Source organism: Monodelphis domestica, chromosome 1, assembly GCF_027887165.1.
Source record: "Monodelphis domestica isolate mMonDom1 chromosome 1, mMonDom1.pri, whole genome shotgun sequence".
Classification (NCBI taxonomy): Eukaryota; Metazoa; Chordata; class Mammalia; order Didelphimorphia; family Didelphidae; genus Monodelphis; species Monodelphis domestica.
In genome coordinates this window covers 48677522-48694373 of record NC_077227.1, presented here as the reverse complement: position 1 = coordinate 48694373, position 16852 = coordinate 48677522, and the positions used below count along the sequence as shown (strand labels likewise).

At 40.8% G+C, this 16852-nt stretch overlaps 1 protein-coding gene across 8 annotated transcripts in view; it reads right to left on the bottom strand.

Moving 5' to 3' along the window:
- LOC100029507 (coiled-coil domain-containing protein 33) overlaps positions 1–16852 on the bottom strand; it is a 208550-nt gene that overhangs the window by 111041 nt on the left and 80657 nt on the right. For all 8 annotated transcript variants that reach the window (XM_007478152.3, XM_007478149.2, XM_056798672.1 and 5 more), the window contains exons 8-9: positions 2307–2436; positions 456–586 (exon numbers count right to left, since the gene is read on the bottom strand). In XM_007478152.3, coding sequence (XP_007478214.1) covers positions 456–586; positions 2307–2436 — 261 coding nt within the window. The remainder of the gene's footprint in view (positions 1–455; positions 587–2306; positions 2437–16852) is intronic.

Genomic DNA, 16852 nt, shown 5'->3' with positions numbered 1-16852 from the left:
TTAATTGGATATAAATGAAAGGAATCAAGGAGTACAGCCAGAGAAAAGAAACTGTAATGGGGTACATGAGAGCTACCTTCCATTCATTGAAGGGTTGTCATGAGAAAGAGAGATTAAGCTTGACCTGCTCGGTCCCAAAGGGAAGAACTAGGTGCATCGCAGGGAAATTTCTGGGAGGCAGAGTTCATATTGTTAAAAGGAAAACTTCCTGACATCCATATTGAGCTATCTGAAAGTAGAATGGGTTGTTTTTCAAAATAGTGAAGTCCACATCACTGGAGGACTTCAAATAGAGACTTATCAAGCATTGGGGATTTTGTAAGTGAAATGGTGGAACTGGATTGGCCCCAAAGTTGCCTTCCAATTCTAAGAGTCCATGATTCTATGAACAAGGTACTGGGCAAAGACCATAAGGCTGCCCTGGCATGATTTGGAAGCAGGGAGGAGTAACTAACCTTGATGGGGAGCTTCTTCACATGTAGGGCAGTCTTTGATCCTGACATCATTTTTCGGTAGATTCGGTTGTTGAGTGGAACCACAGAGATGCCCAACGGCTCCGTAAGATTCCATGAGTCTTTTGCAGGCACTGCAGGAAGGAGGAGAAATATTGTAAGTTCTCCTCTTACACAGACCTGCTCTAGCCTTGCCCTAAGGTCAACAAAACTTTCACTACTTCAATGCTTTCTGTAATATCCAGTCTCTGTTATTCTACTAACCTAGGTTTAGAAGATATTGTTTTGCTTAGAATTTCATCAAGAGTTATCCTGGGGGAGAGGGGGCAGCTGGGTAGCTCAGTGGATTGAGAGCCAGGCCTAAAGATGGCAGATCCTGGGTTCAAATCTGACCTCAGACACTTCCTTAACTGTGTGACCTTGGGCAAGTCACTTAATCCCCATTGCCTAGCCTTTCCCACTCTTCTGCCTTGGAACCAATACACAGTATTGGTTCCAAGGCAGAAGGTGAGGGTTAAAAAAAAAAGTTATCCTTTGAGTTTTGTAATATTGCTCGCTATAGGATATATACATGCACACCTGCCTTTTATACATAGTTATATTAATAAGGCTTTATTATAATCTTTGAGTATTAGAAATTTATTCTTCCTTCCCTGTAAAATCTTACCATCACACGTGTAGAATCTTCCCAAGAAGATAGGGGGAATATATATATGCCTTTCTTAAGAGAATAGTCCAAGGCCATTATTGCCACACTTGCCATATAATCGGTTCTTTTCTTATTTGTTGTTATTTAGTCATTTTAGTTGTATCTGATCATTCTTGACCCTGTTTGGGGATTTCTTGGCAAAGATACTGCAGTGGTTTGCCACTTTCTTCTCCAGCTCATTTTTCAGATGAGGAATTTGAGACAGACAGGGTTAAGTGACTTACCTAGGGTCACTCAGCCAAGAAATATATGAGGCCAGATTCAAACTCAGATCCTGACTCCAAGCCTGATTCTCTATTCATTTTGCCACATAGTTGCCTCTTCTAGTAAGTATTATATCTTTCTTTTTGCTTTCATTCCCAAAATTGGACATGAAAGTCTCCACTCTTTTTCTCCAATAACTTAAATAAATAAAAATAGATAAAATATATTTGGGAGATCTGAATCCTGACTGGCTGAAAGGCTTCTGGAGAGAGGAATGGTTAAAAAACAAGCAAACAAACAAAACAACCCACCCTTACCTTCTCTCTTAGAATCAATACTGTGTATTGATTCCAAATCAGAAGAGTGATAAGGACTAGGCAATCAGGGTTAATTGACTTGCTCAGGGTCACATAACTAGGAAATGTCTGAGGTCATATTTGAACCCAGGACTGCCTGTTTCCAGGCCTGGTTCTTTCTACTGAACCACCAAGCTGCCATGAGAAGAGATTCCCTAGGCATGATGTAAGTCTCCTGAGGTCAAGGAACTTGTCTTGTCTCTCTCTGTCTGTCTTTCTGTCTCTCTGTCTCTGTCTCTGTCTCTCTCTGTCTCTGTCTCTGTCTCTGTCTCTGTCTGTCTCTCTCTCTCATGGCACCTGACATAGGATTGAATATATAGTGGGTGTGTGCCAGGATACAGTATTGGAGCATTCATCTCCTAAATCTTGGCTGCTTATCTTTTCCTTGATAAGAAACTCAGTCTAGTTTGAGTCCTGAAAGAAAGACCTTGGATATGCTCTTGGGAAGATTTCTGTAGCCTTCCTTCATATTTCCCAGGGTGGGGAGTTGTTGTCCTTAGAGATATGGTTGTGGCAAGATGGGAAAAGTAAGCCATTCAAACCAATAGCCACCCCCGTTCTGTTCTACCTTGGTGTGGAACTTACTTGTGGTCATAGGATAATACTCCAGCAACAGGGCCATATTATCATTGAACTGTGTACACCCATTCCGGCCTTGGTAAAGGAAGGAAGTATTCCATTCAGGCTGTTTGGCAGGCCCACCAGGCTTAGATATCTAATGAGGAGAAAAGGGAGTCAAGTGCCATAGTTGAGGAGCCAGACTCTTCTCAAGACATAAAAAAGTGTAGGTAAACAAGGCAGAAAAATAGTTTTCCTCCCTCCCATTTCCCCCTTTCTCCCTTCCTAAACCATAGTTGGGGCAAAAGCTAGGACCTGGGGCTTTGGGGGAAGTCCAGATCTGGCCTCCTTTCATATTCCTCTACAAGCCTTAACTCTTCCCTCTTCCCACTACTCTCTCTCTCTCTCTCTCTCTCTTTCTTTCTCTCTGTCTCTCTCTCTCTCTCTGTCTCTGTCTCTCTCTCTCTTGTTCACACACACGCATACACACAAACACACACACACACACACACACACACACACACACACGCACATCCCATTTCCAATGCTTTTACTCAAGAAAAGCCAACCAAATCCAAGTACTACCTATGATAATCTGAACTGAGGCAAGACATTTCAAGATTCTTCTAGGATATGACCCAGGATAATCATGTGTTCAAGAAGAAGGTCAGTCATCACAAAAGAACTCAGTAGGATAAATTAAAGCTAACAAGATGAAATGGGTAGATCTCAAGTGCTACATTTGGCATCAGCAAAGTCACCTGCACAAAGACAAAGTTGGGGAGGGAGGTGTGGCTATAGAGTAGTTTGTTGATAAAGATCTGGAGTTTGCAGTGGACTACAAGCTCAACATGAGTCAACCATATGGTATGAAAGTCAATAAAAACTAGTGTGAGCACAGACAGCCTTAAGTAAGGCATAATGCTTAGCACAAAGGTGATTATAGTCCTATTGTTCTCTGTTCTGGTCAGATCATACCCAGAGTATCATGTTTGGTTCTGGGTGCCAATTTTCAGGATGTACGTTGAGAAAAGGAATAATACAAGGACAACAACTGGAATAGAGAGAACAGGTGCCATGGACATTCCGGGCTTTTTTGAAGGCATTGAGAGTGCTTAACTTGAGAAGTGATGACTCAGAATGGACATGGTCTTACTCTTCACATGTTTAAAGGATTGCTAGATGAAAAAGGAAATAGATTTGTCCTGCTTAGCCCCAGAGAGGAGGACTAATATTGGAGGGTAGACATTTCAGAGAGACAAATGTAAGCCATCATCATAACAAATTGTTAGGCATTGAGATGGTGAAATGGATAGAGCTGAGATTCAAATCTAGCCTCAATTACTTACTAGTTGTGATACCAGACAAGCACTTAACCTTTCTCAACTGTCTTTTCCTCATCTGTGTAATGGGACTAGGCTAATAATATCATCTACCTTATAGGGTTGGGAGGATCAAATGACATATCATACATAAAGCTTCTAGAAAATCTTAAAGTGCTTTATTTTTTATGTTGTTGTTCAGTCATTTTAGCCATGCCTGACTCTTTGTGACCACAGCTGAGGCTTTCTAGGCAAAGATACTGCAACACTTTGTCCTTTCCTTTTCCAGATCATTTTAAAGATTAGAAAATGGAGATAGAGTGAAGTGACTTGCCCAGTGTCATGTGGCTAGTGAGTGTAAGAGGCTGGATTTGAACTCAGGAAAATAAATCTTCCTGACTCCAGAGCCAGCACTCTATCCACTGTTCCACCCAGCTGTACCAAAGGGTTTAATAGATACTAGCTATTATTAAAAAATATTATTCATGAGGGGGCAGCTGGGTGGCTCTGTGGATTGAGAGAGTCCCAGAGATTGGAGGTCCTGGGTTCAAATCTGGCCTCAGATACTTCCTAGCCATGTGACCCTGGGCAAGTCACTTAACCCCCATTGCCTAGCCCTTACCACTTTTGCCTTAGAACCAATGCATAAGAATGTAAGGGTTTAAAAAATAAAAATAAATAATATTATCAACGAAAGCCGATTCAAAAAAGACTAGTCTATTTTGGGAGGTAACAAGTTTGCTCTCACACACCCTGCCACATCCAATCATTTGTCAAGTCCTGTCATTTCTACCTTCTGAACATCTCTCTTAGGAGTTCCCCTTTCTATCTTCTGACACAGCCACGACCCTGCAGTGGCCCTCATCTCTTCCTACCTGGATTATTGCAATAGCCTGCTAGTGGGTCTGCCTGCCTCTAGACTCTCCAGTCCATCCTCCCTCCTCCACTCAGCTGTCAAATTGATTTTCCTAAAGTGCAAGCCTGGCCATGTCACATTCTAGCCCTTCCCCCCATCCCTATATTCACTAAACGCCAGTGGCTCCTTGTTACCTTCAGGATCCAATATAAAACCCTCCATTTGACTTTTAAAGTCCTTTGTGACTTGGCCCTTTTGTAGTTTATTTAACTGTCTTCTCCACCATACCCCCACTCCCACCCCAGGGTACCCCACTCCCTTGTTATTTCTCCCATAGGACACGCCATTTCTAGGCTCCCGGTGTTTTTACTGGCTATGCCTCATGCCTGACTGCTCTTCCTCCACATTTCCACCTTCTTGTTTCCCCATTTAAGTTCTCCTTAATCTTCCCTCTCATGGAAAAGAGTGCCTTCCCCTGAGACTGCACCCAATTTATCCTGTCTATATCTTGTCTGTATGTAGTCGTTGCATGATGTCTCCCCCATTAGACTGGGAGCTCCCTGAGAGCAGAGACTGTCTTTTGTTTTTGTTCGCTATCAACGGTATTTAGAACAGTGCCCCAGACATAGTAGCGACTTATTAAATGCTCTAAGACTGGCTTAATAAATGATTAACTTTTATTCATTTATTCATCCCTAGCTAACCTCAACCACAGACTGACTCCGTATGTTCTTAACCTCATGTCAGCTTCTGATCCCCCTTATTCCTGACAGAAGGACAAAGGTAGAGAGAAGAGTATGGTTTAAAGGGGCTTCTCAAAGGGTTAAACCCTTGGCCACTGGTATGGATGAGCTGCTGCCTGGCTGAAGGTGAAATGGGGGTTGGGGAAACCATTGTCTGAAAGATGCTAATGGAAAGGGACAGGCCTGGATGGCATGCTGGGATGGTGGAATTAGTGAATATGATTAACTGTTGTAAATGTGACCTCAGTAAACCCATTAACCCTTATGACCAGAGCATCATCCCCTGAGCCCAGGACCAGAACCCTTTACTCTGGGCCATTATCAGGGCTTTCCTGGGCTCGACAATGGGCCAAATGGTTTCCTTTGTACTTCCCTTTAGGGACCTCTCTCCATTTCTCCCTCTTCCTCTTTAAAAATGGAGTCACTCTTTCACTGTGTGACTTTGGATTCATTACTTTCCTCTCTGGACTTAAAGTTTTCTTCTCAAGAAAATGAGGAAACTGAACTAGAATACCTCTCAGGTTCCTTCCCCAGATATCCTGTGATTTTGTGATTTAGTTTGTGCCAGAGGCAGAGAATTGGGGTAGAAAGAGTAAGTTTTGTCATTCACCATGTGATCTGTACGTCTCTAAGGTCTCTATTCATCTATAAAATGGGGAGTGGGGAAATGAGGCTTTGAAGAGAATCTGTTATTTATTACTTTAAAAAACATAAAATTCCAGACAAATGTCAGGGGCTGTGATAATAGGGATACAGAGCTTGTCTGGTGTTTCTTAAGTGAACCCAGGTGACTCAGTAGAATAGGGAAGCAAGAGGGTCCCCTTGGAACTTTGCTTCTTAGATGGAAATCTCGTTATCCCATCCCTTCTCATAGACTTCTCAGCCTTTTGAAGGAAGGAACTCTATGAGACCATCTAAAACTATCCCCTCATTTTCCATGGAAGAAAACTGAAACCTAGAGTGGTTAAAAGACTTGCCCAGGGTCCCATAGATCATAAGTAGAAAAAGTCTAGATTTGAACTCAGATCTTCTGAATTTGAAGCCAGTGATCTTCCCACGCCTATTCTTTGGGCCAAGGTTACTGGCACCACTCTCTTAAAGCCCATTGCCATCTATATAGGACACTTCTCTAGTCACAAATCAGGGGAGAAAGACCTGGGTGTTTTGGATCCAATTAAGCAGCTCTGGGTATTAAAGGAAACAATGCTAGCGAAAGGAAAGAGCACATTTGGAGGAAATGAATTGATCATTCTTTGACCATTCATTCTTTCATGCCCACTTGGAGGCAGAATTATGCAGTGAGAAATGCATGGGTGTTGGAGTCAGAGGACCTGAGTTCAAATGCTAGCTCTGATATTAGTACTTGTGCCATCTTTGGTAAGTCCTTTTCCTATTTGGGGACTTGACTTCTGCCCATCTTTAAATGAGGAGATTGGACCATATGCTTTCTATGATCTTCTCCCATCCTAAATCTTAGGTGAACCCCCACAGCAGAATTCAACTCATACTAGGAAGGCATTACTTCAGCAGCCTGGGAGTACTTTGGGAGTGGGAGGAGAAAAGATTCCAGGAAAGTGGCTTCCTGGGATTAGGGAATAAGGGCTTGCAACTGCCTCCATTTTGGAGACCATGAATTATCCCAGAAGAACTGAGAATGTCTATGTTCCCATAAAGGCCCTCCTTCATCAACATAAGCTGGTCTTTATCAATTCAATTCAACATAAATTTAACTCCTGGACATATGAAATCCTTCCCAGTCTGGCTCTACTTTCTCTTTCTAGAATGATATCCCATGATTCCTTTCTCACATTCTACATTATAGGCAAACTGGTCTCATACTATTTCCTATTGGCAACATTCCATCTCTCACATCAATGATTTTTGTACAGGTTGTCTTTGAGACTTAGAATGCTTTTCTCCTCACTTCTACTCTTAAAATCCTTTGTGCCCTTCCAGCTGATGTGCCACTTCCAGAATAGGCCTTTCCTATTCTTTCCCAGTGGTTAATACTTTTATTCTTTCTCCAAAAGACTTTGTATTTACTTAATTGTGTATACATTGCATAAAGATAAAGGGACAGGGGCCTTGTATCTTCTCTCTCCTGACATGATCACCTCTACGTTGTAACTAACCTCTATTTCATTGCAAATGAACAGTGACCTCCTCCCTTGACATCCTATGGTTATCATCATCATCATCATCATCATCATCATCATCATCATCATCATTCCTGTTCCCTTGCTATGTTAGTCACAGTGAAAATCACTGTTACACTGCCCGAACAATTAGTAACTCTTGCCCCATATCTCCAAGATGAGAAGTAATGGCCCTCCATTTCTTTTGCTTCTTTTTCTATCTCTATCATCTTCATTGCATTCTCTTTCTCTGTCTCTATCCTTGTCTTTACCTCCACCCTCTCTATCTTGATTTTCTCTAGCTCATTCTTTATTACTATCTCTCCACCTCTACCTTCATCATCTATATATCTTATCACCACATATCTATCTCTATTTTGGTCTATTACTATTTTCTACTTCTATTTCTATCATCTCCATCTGTCATCTATATATTATCTATATTTATATGGACATGCACACATATGAAGTTGTTCATATTCTGAATTCCCTTGGCTGAAAGGGAAGTTGTCAACCAACTGCTTTCTCCTTGTTATGGCTCTATAATAAAAATGAATCTTCTCCATATGATCTGGATCACCAGTTGGTGAATTGTCATACTTTACTTGGACAGTTATCTTTTCCTAGAACAATGTAATCTACTGGAGGCCATAGACTTCTACATTTTTGTCTTTTTATCCCTTGTACCTTGGGTGGCCTTCTCCCTCCCTCCTTCCCTCTCTTCTTTTTTCCTTTCCTTTCCTTTCCTTTCCTTTCCTTTCCTTTCCTTTCCTTTCCTTTCCTTTCCTTTCCTTTCCTTTCCTTTCCTTTCCTTTCCTTTCCTTTCCTTTCCTTTCCTTTCCTTTCCTTTCCTTTCCTTTCCTTTCCTTTCCTTTCCTTTCTCCTTTCCTCTCCTCTCCTCTCCTCTCCTCTCCTCTCCTCTCCTCTCCTCTCCTCTCCTCTCCTCTCCTCTCCTCTCCTCTCCTCTCCTCTCCTCTCCTCTCCTCTCCTCTCCTCTCCTCTCCTCTCCTCTCCTCTCCTCTCCTCTCCTCTCCTCTCCTCTCCTCTCCTCTCCTCTCCTCTCCTTTCCTTTCCTTTCCTTTCCTTTCCTTTCCTTTCCTTTCCTTTCCTTTCCTTTCCTTTCCTTTCCTTTCTCCTTTCCTCTCCTCTCCTCTCCTCTCCTCTCCTCTCCTCTCCTCTCCTCTCCTCTCCTCTCCTCTCCTCTCCTCTCCTCTCCTCTCCTCTCCTCTCCTCTCCTCTCCTTTCCTTTCCTTTCCTTTCCTTTCCTTTCCTTTCCTTTCCTTCCTTCCTTCCTTCCTTCCTTCCTTCCTTCCTTCCTTCCCTTCCCTTCCCTTTCATCTTATAATCAATACTAAGTATTGGTTCCAAGGCAGATGATTGATAAGAGCAAGACAATTGGGGTTAAGTGACTTGCCCAGAGTTACACAGCTAGAAAGTATCTAAGGTCACATGTGAACCCTAGGACCTTCCCTCTCCAGGCTTGGCTCTATCTACTGAGTCATCTAGCTATTCCTAATTAATTAATTTTGTGAAATTGAATTAAACTGAACAAATATTTATAAAGTTCAAATTATGTGCAAGGCACATTAGGCACTAGGAATTCTTTACACAAAATTGATAGTGTCCTTGCCTGCAATGAGTTTACTTTTTTTTTTTTTTGGTGAGGAGAAGGAGCTATGTTGCTATACATAGATCAGTTTAATAAAAGGTACAAATTTGTTAGGAGACAAAAGAGAGATCCAAAAGAAATGTTCTAGGGAACTATGTTAAGGGAAAGGGCATTCTTAGTTGGAGTAGAAGTTAGGTAATCAAGTTAAATTGTCCCATAAAGGGATTCAGCTGACCTTAACTATTATTAGGACCTTGAACTAACCATCTGATCTAACCATTCTTAACTTGTTAGAAAAATGCCATCTATTATAACACACACTGGCCGGTTTTAAGGGGTATGGTGGGAGCCATTGGTCCCATCTGCCATCCAGTGCCAACTACATCAAGATTGATTGGAGGTTAGTGTGGTGAAGAGAGCACTTGACTGGGAGACAGAAGATCTGCATTTGAGTCTCACCTTTTCTGTTTATTAGTTGTATGAACTCAATCACCTAATTTCCCTCCTCTGAGTCTTAGTCCCCCCATCATGTTCCATTTTAAAGCCCAAATAAGACAATGCCTATAAAGGCACTTTGTTCTTGTAAAACACCATGCAGGGTATCCCAAAGTCTTTCACAGTTTTTAGGAAACACTGTATCTGATCACATCATTATTATTATTGGCAGTAATAGAAGCCACTAAGAAACAAAGTGAAAAGAACATTGGGCTGGAATCAAGAAGACTTGAGTTCAAACCCTGCCTCAGACACTAACTGTATGATTTTGGGCAAATCACATTTCATCATCTGTTAGACTAGAATAATAATGGCATCTCCTTCCTAAGGTTGTTATGAAGATCAAATAAGATAATGAATATAAAATGCATTTCAAACCCTATATTGCTATGTACATTTTGAAAGGAGGAGAATAAAAAGAAGGAGGAGGTATCTGCTTCAGAGGAGGATGAGAAGGAGAAAGAGGAAGAGGAAGAGATAGAGGAGAAGGAAAAGGAGGAACCTAATCATGAATAAAGGCAGTATGCAGTAAAGTAGATAAAGTACTAGGCCTAGAGTTCAAATCTGACCTAGTTATTTAACCTTGGGCAAATCACTTCTGTCACCCTCAGTTTCCTCAACTGTGAAATAGAGATGATAGCCCCTAGGACAGTTGTGAAAACTAAGTGAGAAAATAGTTGTAAAGTACATGACATACACTATATAAATGATAGCTATTGTTATTAGCAAAGCACTCTAGGAAAATCCTCAGTCCAGGACCCTTCAGTGTCTTGTCCATGTCCTCTTACTATATCTCTATAGAGCATCTCATGCCATCTTGGGTGACCTTCAGCAAGTGACCACACACCCACCCACCTCAAGATGAGGACGATGGGAAAACTTCCAGTTATTGGAGTGAGAGGTGCTTGGATGCCAATTGCCTAGCAAGTTAGCAGTAGCAATCACAATAGAAATCCCAGAGGGAAAGAATACTCATTAAAATTGATTGTCTCTAGTCTCATGGGCTCTGTCTGATTGGTTAATAATTCTCTGGTTAAATGCAAGGCCATGTCCCAAGTATGTAGCTCTTGACAGGAAATACAGTGGAGAATTGGTTGAGAATGGGGCTTCCTATCTATAGGGCTTTCATCTATCTTTCCTATTTCCTTCTCCCTGCCTCTGCTCTCTTCATACATACTCCTCCCTTCAGTCCACCAGCCATTCTTCTTTGTCTCTGATCATCCATCCAAAGTCTTGGCCTTTAATAAAAGGAAGGGGATTTCCATGGACACAAGTCTGTAAAAGAGAGCTTGCCAGTGCTCCTCCCTGCTCCTCCTTGGGAGAGGGAAAGGTGTTCACTTTCCTCCTTGGATCTTTCCTGAAGTAAAGGGGATGAAGGGTGTTTTGGAAGGAAGAATAGGAACTTTACCGATGAGGAACTGACATTTGGCATAATTATGAATTCAATCATTTGTTTGGGAGACATTACAATCTTTGCCTTTTGCATTGTCCCTTCTCCCTGGTTCAGAGAGCAATTCCCTCCCTTCTGTCCCATTACCCTCCAGATACTAAAGCCCTCTTGCCCTGATCTCTTACCTTATTTCAAAACTGACTCTCAGAAAATGATGACTTTGGGATCAGTGATTGACTATTTATAGTGTCAGGGAGATTTACCATGGGTGCAGACATCAATTTCTTCATCTAGAATGTGAAGCATTCACTGTGGAGTCTCAGGCCCCCCAGTAAGTGTTTTGAGAGGAAGTCGGGGGAGAGAAAACCTACTCCAATAGGGTGAGGATGGCCTTGTCTGGTTGGGAAAAGGGAATGAGGGAGACTGTTGGAAGGTCTAGTCCATTATTGCCACTTTCATAGGTGAAGGAAAGAAAAATCATGGGCATTGGGGTCCTGAGTTTTTGTTCTGATTTGATGTGATGAGCTCTAAGAAAGGCATCTTCTTGCCTTTGCCATCTCTCCAAGACACATACGCACACACACGAGTCAAACAGAACTTCTTGCTCCGGGGTTCACCAACCTCTTGGGGAGGTCTTTGAGAAAGGAAACCTGCTAGAGGGACCAGGGGATGCTCATCTACTAGATTCCCTCTTGTGGAGGAAAAGGGAGCTTTTTCAAACAGAAAAATTCCCTCTTCCTTAACTGGCCAAGGAACTAGGTTTGGGCTCTAATCCTAAATAGCATCTCTTCAATATCTCCTCTCTTGGTCAAGATCCTTTTCTAGTATCCCCTATTAAAAAGCCAATGGACTTCTGGGTAAACATGGCTGCAATCTAGACACAAATCACTTCCTCTCCCAGGCATTGAACAAGATAGACTACCTCAAAGAGCATAAAAATCATCCTTGGAAGAATGGAGGAACTCTCCAGTATGCCACAGTAACGAAGGTACATGGGGAGTGAACATTTCCACACTATAAGAAGGAGGAAAAGCTTGCACAAAAATGTGCACTGAGATACCCTCCCACACACACACACACACCTTCCCCACGGAACCAAAGTAGGGGCTCAGAGCACTCATCAGGGACAGCGAGTGAGTGAGGAACATCTCTGTCTGGGGGGCACGCACACACCAAGGTCCTTCGGAGCCAAGGAGGACTACTAGGAAAATACCTCTCAGGATGGTTTCACTGGAGAACCCTGCGCACTGGAGAGTGTGCAGACTGTGGGGGCTCTTGCAAACTGCAAACAGCGTGGAGTCTCCAGAAAATGTAAAAATGGTCTGAGACCAAAGTTCCGTTCTTCACTGTAGGGGGGGGCACACCAGGGTCCTTGGAAACTGACAGGGACTACCAGAGATCCACCCTTCAGAGTGGTTTTATAGGAGATTCCTCCGCACTGGAGAGAAGAGCATGGGGGCAGCTAACAAACCATGGAGGCTGGGAAGAACTAGTTTGAGGCAACTTAAATCCACAGAAAAAACACCCAAATCACCCAGACCTCTGACCAAAAAGGAAAGGGAAAAACACCAAAGCGATGGCTCACATTGACCAAGACCAACCCTCCAAGAAGAAAGGGGAAAAAGTGACTAATGAAACTTTTATGGAGGTAAAACCCAGGGAACAGAAGAAAAAGAGGGTGAAATTCAAACAAAATCAAAACATAAGCAAAAAAAAATGGAAATTATCCACAAGCTCTGGAAGAACTCAAATTGGAGCTTATCCAAAAGATGGAAACGTTCTGTCAAGAAAAATGGGGAAAATTTCAGAAAGAGCTAGAAGCCTCTAACAGAAGGGCAGACCAATCTGAAAAGCAAAGCCAGTAATAAAAAAGTAATACACAGTAAAACCATATTAGTGGGAGACCAAAACCAACCACTATCAAATTTAGATAAATCAAATAAAAAATAAATAAGAAAGAGGTAAAAGATGTGAATGAAATCTTAGAAAAATTAAGAGTTAATAGACATGTGGAGAAAAATAAATAGGGACAAAAAGGAATACACTTTCTCAGCACCACATGACACATTCACAAAGATTGATCATACACACTAGGTCACAGAAACATGGCATACAAATGCAGAAAAGCAGAAATAATAAATACAAACTTTTCAGATCATAAGGCAATAAAAACAAGGATCAGTAATGGTACAGGGAGAGCCAAATCAAAAATTAATTGGAAATTAAACAATATGATACTCCAAAATTGATTAGTCAGAGAACAAATCATAGAAACAATTAATAATTTCATTGAGGAAATGACAATAGTGAGACATCCTTCCAAACCTTATGGGATGCAGGCAAAGCAGTAATCAGAGGAAAATTCATATCCCTGAGTGCATATATTAACAAATTAGGGGGACGGCAGAGATCAATGAATTGGAAATGCACATAAAAAAACTTGAAAGTGACCAAATTAAAACCCCCCAAAAGAAAACCAAACTAGAGATTCTAAAAATTAAGGGAGAAATTAATAAAATCAAAAGTAATAGAACTATTAATCTAATAAATAAGACTAAAAGCTGGTACTTTGAAAAAACAAACAAAATAGACAAAGTACTGGTCAATCTAATTTAAAAAAGGAAAGAAGAAAAGCAAATTAACAGCATCAAAGATGAAAAGGGGGACATCACCTCCAATGAAGAGGAAATTAAGGCAATCATTAAAAATTACTTTGTCCAATTATATGGCAATAAATATACCAATCTAGGTGATATGGATGAATATGTACAAAAATACAAACTGCCTAGACTAACAAAAGAAGAAATAGAATTCTTAAATAATCCCATATCAGAAAATGAAATCCAACAAGCCATCAAAGAACTCCCTAAGAAAAAATCCCCAGGGCCTGATGGATTCACAAGTGAATTCTATCAAACATTCAAAGAACAGCTAATCCCAATACTATTCAAACTATTTGACATAATAAGCAAAGAGGGAGTTCTACGAAACTCCTTTTATGACACAAACATGGTACTGATTCCAAAGCCAGGCAGGTCAAAAACAGATAAAGAAGACTATAGACCAATCTCCCTAATGAATATAGATGCAAAAATCTTAAATAGGATGCTAGCAAAAAGACTCCAGCAAGTGATCAGAAGGGTCATCCACCATGATCAAGTAGGATTTATACCAGGGATGCAGGGCTGGTTCAATATTGGGAAAACCATCCACATAATTGACCATATCAACAAGCAAACCAAAAAAAAATCACATGATTATCTCAAAAGATGCAAAAAAGCCTTTGATAAAATACAACAGCCATTCCTACTAAAAACACTAGAAAGCATAGGAATAGAAGGGTCGTTTCTAAAAATAATAAACAGCATATGTCTAAAACCATCAGCTAACATCATCTGCAATGGAGATAAACTAGATGCATTCCCAATAAGATCAGGAGTGAAACAAGGATGCCCATTATCACCTCTATTATTTAACATTGTACTAGAAACACTAGCAGTAGCAATTAGAGAAGAAAAAGAAATTGAAGGCATCAAAATAGACAAGGAGGAGACCAAGTTATCGCTCTTTGCAGATGACACGATGGTCTACTTAAAGAATCCTAGAGATTCAACCAAAAAGCTAATTGAAATAATCAACAACTTTAGCAAAGTTGCAGGATACAAAATAAACCCGCATAAGACATCAGCATTTCTATATATCTCCAACACAGATCAGCAGCAAAAACTAGAAAGAGAAATCCCATTCAAAATCACCTTAGACAAAATAAAATACCTAGGAATCTATCTCCTGAGACAAACACAGGAACTATGTGAATACAACTACAAAACACTTTCCACACAACTAAAACTAGACTTGAGCAATTGGAAAAACATTAACTGCTCATGGGTAGGACAAGCCAATATAATAAAAATGAACATCCTACCCAAACTTATTTATCTATTTAGTGCCATACCCATTGAACTTCCAAAAAATTTCTTTACTGATTTAGAAAAAACCATAACCAAGTTCATTTGGAATAACAAAGGATCAAGGATATCCAGGGAAATAATGAAAAAAAAATACAAAGGAAGGGGGCCTTGCAGTCCCAGATCTCAAACCATATTATAAAGCAGCAGTCATCAAAACAATTTGGTACTGGCTAAGAGACAGAAAGGAGCATCAGTGGAATAGACTTGGGGCAAGTAACCTCAGCAATACAGTATATGATAAACCCAAAGATCCCAGCTTTTGGGACAAAAATCCAGTATTTGATAAAAACTGCTGGGAAAATTGGAAGACAGTGTGGGAGAGATTAGGTTTGGATCAACACCTCACACCCTACACCAAGATAAATTCAAAATGGGTGAATGACTTGAACATAAAGAAGGAAACTATAAGTAAATTGGGTAAACACAGAATAATATACATGTCAGACCTTTGGGAAGGGAAAGACTTTAAAACCAAGCAAGACATAGAAAGAGTCACAAAATGTAAAATAAATAATTTTGACTACATCAAACTAAAAAGCTTTTGTACAAACAAAACCAATAGAACTCAAATCAGAAGGGAAGCAACAAATTGGGAAACAATCTTCATAAAAACCTCTGACAAAGGTCTAATTACTCATATTTATAAAGAGCTAAATCAATTACCAAAACTCAAGCCATTCTCCAATTGATAAATGGGCAAGGGACATGAACAGGCAGTTCTCAGCCAAAGAAGTCAAAACTATTAATAAGCACATAAAAAAGTGATCTGAATCTCTTATAATCAGAGAGATGCAAATCAAAACAACTCTGAGGTATCACCTCACACCTAGCAGATTGGCTAACATGACAGCAGAGGAAAGCAGTGAATGCTGGGGGGGATGTGGCAAAGTGGGGACATTAATTCATTGCTGGTGGAGTTGTGAATTGATCCAACCATTCTGGAGGGCAATTTGGAACTATGCCCAAAGGGTGATAAAAGACTGTCTGTCCTTTGACCCAGCCATAGCACTGCTGGGTTTGTACCCCAAAGAGATAATAAGGAAAAACACTTGTACAAGAATATTCATAGCTGTGCTCTTTGTGGTGGCCAAAAATTGGAAAATGAGGGGATGCCCATCAATTGGGAAATGGCTGAACAAATTGTGGCATATGTTGGTGATGGAATACTATTGTGCTAAAAGGAATAATAAAGTGGAGGAATTCCATGGAGACTGGAACGACCTCCAGGAAGTGATGCAGAGCGAAAGGAGCAGAATCAGGAAATCATTATACACAGAGACTGATACACTGTGGTACAATTGAAGGTAATGGACTTCTCCATTGGTGTCAATGCAATGTCCCTGAACAATTTGCAGGGATCTAAAAAACACTATCCACAAGTAGAGGACAAATTGTGGGAGTAAAAACATGGAGGAAAGGCAACTGCTTGACTACAGGGGTGGAGGGGATATGACTGAGGAGAGACTCCAAATGAACACTCTAATGCAAATACCAACAACATGGAAATGGGTTTGAATCAAGAACTCATGTGATACCCAGTGGAATTGTGCGTCGGCTATTAGAGAAGTGGTGGGAGGGGGGTGGGGGGAGGAAAAGAAAATGATCATTGTTTCCAATGAATAATGTTTGGAAATGACCAAATAAAATAATGTTAAAAAAATATCTGACAACAGTTTTGATCTCAAGAAGATGATTCTACCTGACTTCAGCCCTGGCGCTTTATCCACTGTGCAACCTAGGGAACTTAGGGATCATCTAGTCCCATACCATTTATTTTATAGAGGAGAAAGATCCTTCTATATCCTCAGCATTTGGCATAGTGTTTAGCATAAAGTGCTTGATAAAGACCTTTTGACTTGTTGGCTAACATATGAGTAGAAATGGTTGCCTAAGGTCATATGGTGGATCAATGACTTGTCTATGAACTGAATCTAGTCTTCCAACTCCAAATCCAACACTTTTAGCCCTTCATATGGACCTTAGATCTCCTGGGAGACCCCATGACTTCTCAGACTCTATGATGGCTTCTTATTTCTCTGACCAAACAGGGAC